Below are 3,025 nucleotides of genomic sequence, written 5' to 3' on the forward strand. Positions count from 1 at the left end.
CTTTTCCTTTGAGAGAAGTACAATGACCGCTATGCTAGCTACTACCTTGACCTACCTCATTGTACTTTTACAAACCTAACTCCCAACATCTTAATTTTAAAAAAAACTTTTATGAAAATAATTGTGCTTCTTTGATCCTATTGGTTTAAATAAGAGAACATTCAAAGTGTTAGTGATTATATTCTTTAATTATACATTTTTGAATAATTTGAAAAGTGAACAAGTTGATTATTTCAAGTACATATGTATCAACAATTTAAAGCAGAATAATAAAATCCATAAACTGTTATGCTAATAAAAAAAGCATAGAAAAAAAGCAAAGGAGATGAAAGGAAAGTGTGAGTAGATTTTTATTTTTAAAAATTATTACATGAAATTTGCAACATTAATTTAAAAATTTACAAGAGCAATAATATTTCCCAAAGAGGGAATATCATCTCAGATATTCAGCCAAGTAGATAGACATGCAACTATAGTACGTAGAAGGATAGATATGATTATTTACTTAATATTACTGCATTATAAAATTTAATAAATGGTTTAGTTTCCCATAGAGCATTACAGACAGACCAACAGATATTACATAATTTAATAAATATTAGTCAGCCAAAACTTCACAACAAAATTTAAACATTTATCTCAATTAACATATAAGTAATTCTCACTTTACCATAAGGACAGACAGAGACATAAAATCTGGTACAAAATAAGTTTTAAATAAAATGATGTTTGCCTGGCCCCTTTCTCAAGCCAAATTATTAAATGTTTTTACGATTGTTTGTTTTTCTTATCTTTTGTAAAGCTTGCTTGGTGTGAATATTATAATACAATTTAGAAAACGTGTTACAATAAATGTTAAACAACACTGTAATTTTTTTAAATAAAACAATAATTTGCATTCATGTTTTTTTTTTCTTTTTACATTAATTATAACTTTTAAATAAATCTCTGTTTCTTGGTTATTTATTTATTTATAAAAAATAAAATTGTTTATTTGTTCAACTAATATTTGTTTGTAAGCGTCACAATGCCTTATTCCTAATCTCTTTTAACTTACAATACTAAAAGTATTGGCAGTAGGACAGAAAATTTAGGGACTGATTTATTTGTGGCATTGATGGAAACAAAATTATAAATGTGATTAAACAGACTTATAACTTTATGCATTACCTTGCAGATTAAAAATTCATTCAGCCTATTACAATTACAATTAAAATATTACAATTGCACATTCAAGAGTAGCTGTTCTCCAAAAGTGATCAATTTAAATTAAATATTGTTTTTTATAACATTAAAAAGCGGCCAATGATAACAAATAACTAGTAAACAATCAACAATGTAGTATAAAAAAGAATAAAAACTTGTTTGAGCATCATTCTACTTCTACACTGACAATGATTAAGGTAAACTTTAATTTATCTGGAGTACTTAAATTATTTAAAATCTATATTTCCACTTGGCTTATTTTGACAAGAATTTGGATCAAACAAATTAAAAATGTTAGTTTATTTACTATTATATTTACCTTACAGGTTGTTCTGACTCTTGCTCTGTTGGGTGTTGCAGCTGCTGAGCTGACCTGTGAGGAATGTTCCATGATTGGAACTGACTTCAGTGCTCTAGAAACATCCCCAGGTATCCTATTTAATCAGTATCTTTAAATTTCCTAATCTCTTTGTTACCTAACATTAGTAGAAAAGAAGGTATTTGTCATCTAAATTTCTTAGACCAACATAAACTTTAAAAAACTTAGACTGAGATTATGATGGGGTTATAATTGTGTACATTTTAACGGTAGCAAAATCTATTATATGTCATGACATTTCCTTAAAGTTTAGTTATGTATTAGAGTTTTATTCTGTTTAGCAGGTATTTTATAACCCTTTTATATCAGTAGACTAAACTTATATCTTGCAATAATATTTTTAGAGGGAATTCAGAGACAGATTGCTATGCTCCATCAACCAGTTTGCCATCATGCCCCTGATGTCCACCACTGTGAAGAGCACTTCCCTGAATTCTGGAAAGCTATTGCAATGCGTCTCTTTGATGGTGAACATGGTTGGTTTTCCCCCAAGCATTTCTGTAAGGTAAGTTTTTGTAGGCTATTATATGTCGCCTTATTTGCTCACACTTGCACTTGATTCTGATTATAGTTTTATATTTCTCTTTAGTAGTGATGCTACTCTGTAGTTTGAAGTGTCTGTCACTGCATTCATCTGTCTGACTGCAAGCTAGGAGGTTCCTGGCAGCACCTACTAAAATTCAATTATAAATATTGTAAATAGAAATTGGATAGGGAAACATTAATTCTAGATAGATATCTGGAGAAAAAAAATTTTAACAATGAGCATTCTTTAAATATTTGCATGGTCTAAAAGTGTGTTGGTAATGCATTTTACTCAACTGTTTTAAAAGACATTTTGTGTGAAGAATCACATAACCACTTGGCATCTACTGTACAAATACTATGAGATGCTGGCAAAATATGATTTCTCATAGTTGTTAAATACTATGCATAAGTTCAATTTTTTAGTAGATTACTAGATTTCTATAAGAATTTATAAAAAGCAATGTCTGTTATGCACTTTTTAAAATTCTGTTCTGCTGTTTTACTATTAAGAGCTTTGCTACCCCCCTCTTAAAAATCCGATCAGGATCATTGATAGATTAACAAATAAATGCATATTACAGGGTGTCTGTGAACAGAAGAGCTTCCTTGGTGAATTTGTCTGCCGTGACTGCATGATGGCCCTTAATGACAGCTTCAGAGCCATGGGCAACAAGGAGATTCAGGAGAAAGTTGTTCTCCACTTTGTAGAATCTGATTTCTGTGCCAACTTTGGACCTGAAGACCACCTGGAGGCCTGTATCAATGGACTCCACTTCATCCTTCCCGAGGCCATGAATCTGCTGGCTGGACATGAACATATGCACACTAATGATTTCTGTGTTGCTGAGGGATGTGTTTAAGGAATACAATTATGTTGCATAAATATGGATTTTAATAAATCTTTGAATTAAA

At 30.3% G+C, this 3,025-nt stretch overlaps 1 protein-coding gene across 1 annotated transcript; it reads left to right on the plus strand.

Moving 5' to 3' along the window:
* The first annotated feature begins 1,173 nt into the window (after positions 1–1,173).
* Positions 1,174–3,025, plus strand: LOC145319008 (uncharacterized). The gene is made up of 4 exons (XM_080160823.1): positions 1,174–1,403; positions 1,533–1,635; positions 1,930–2,090; positions 2,695–3,025. Exons 1-4 carry the CDS (start codon positions 1,395–1,397, stop codon positions 2,971–2,973), a joined length of 552 nt encoding a protein of 183 aa, XP_080016949.1. The 5' UTR covers positions 1,174–1,394; the 3' UTR covers positions 2,974–3,025.

The sequence above is a fragment of the Acartia tonsa genome, chromosome 5 (genome assembly GCF_053477335.1).
Source record: "Acartia tonsa isolate MP-2025a chromosome 5, ASM5347733v1, whole genome shotgun sequence".
Classification (NCBI taxonomy): Eukaryota; Metazoa; Arthropoda; class Copepoda; order Calanoida; family Acartiidae; genus Acartia; species Acartia tonsa.

Bases quoted from the DNA above. Each gene is read 5' to 3' on its own strand.
- LOC145319008 (XM_080160823.1), top strand. The intron at 1,636-1,929 runs GTATCCTATTTA...TAATATTTTTAG, and splicing joins TGCTCTAGAAACATCCCCAG to AGGGAATTCAGAGACAGATT. The intron at 2,091-2,694 runs GTAAGTTTTTGT...TGCATATTACAG, and splicing joins CCCCCAAGCATTTCTGTAAG to GGTGTCTGTGAACAGAAGAG.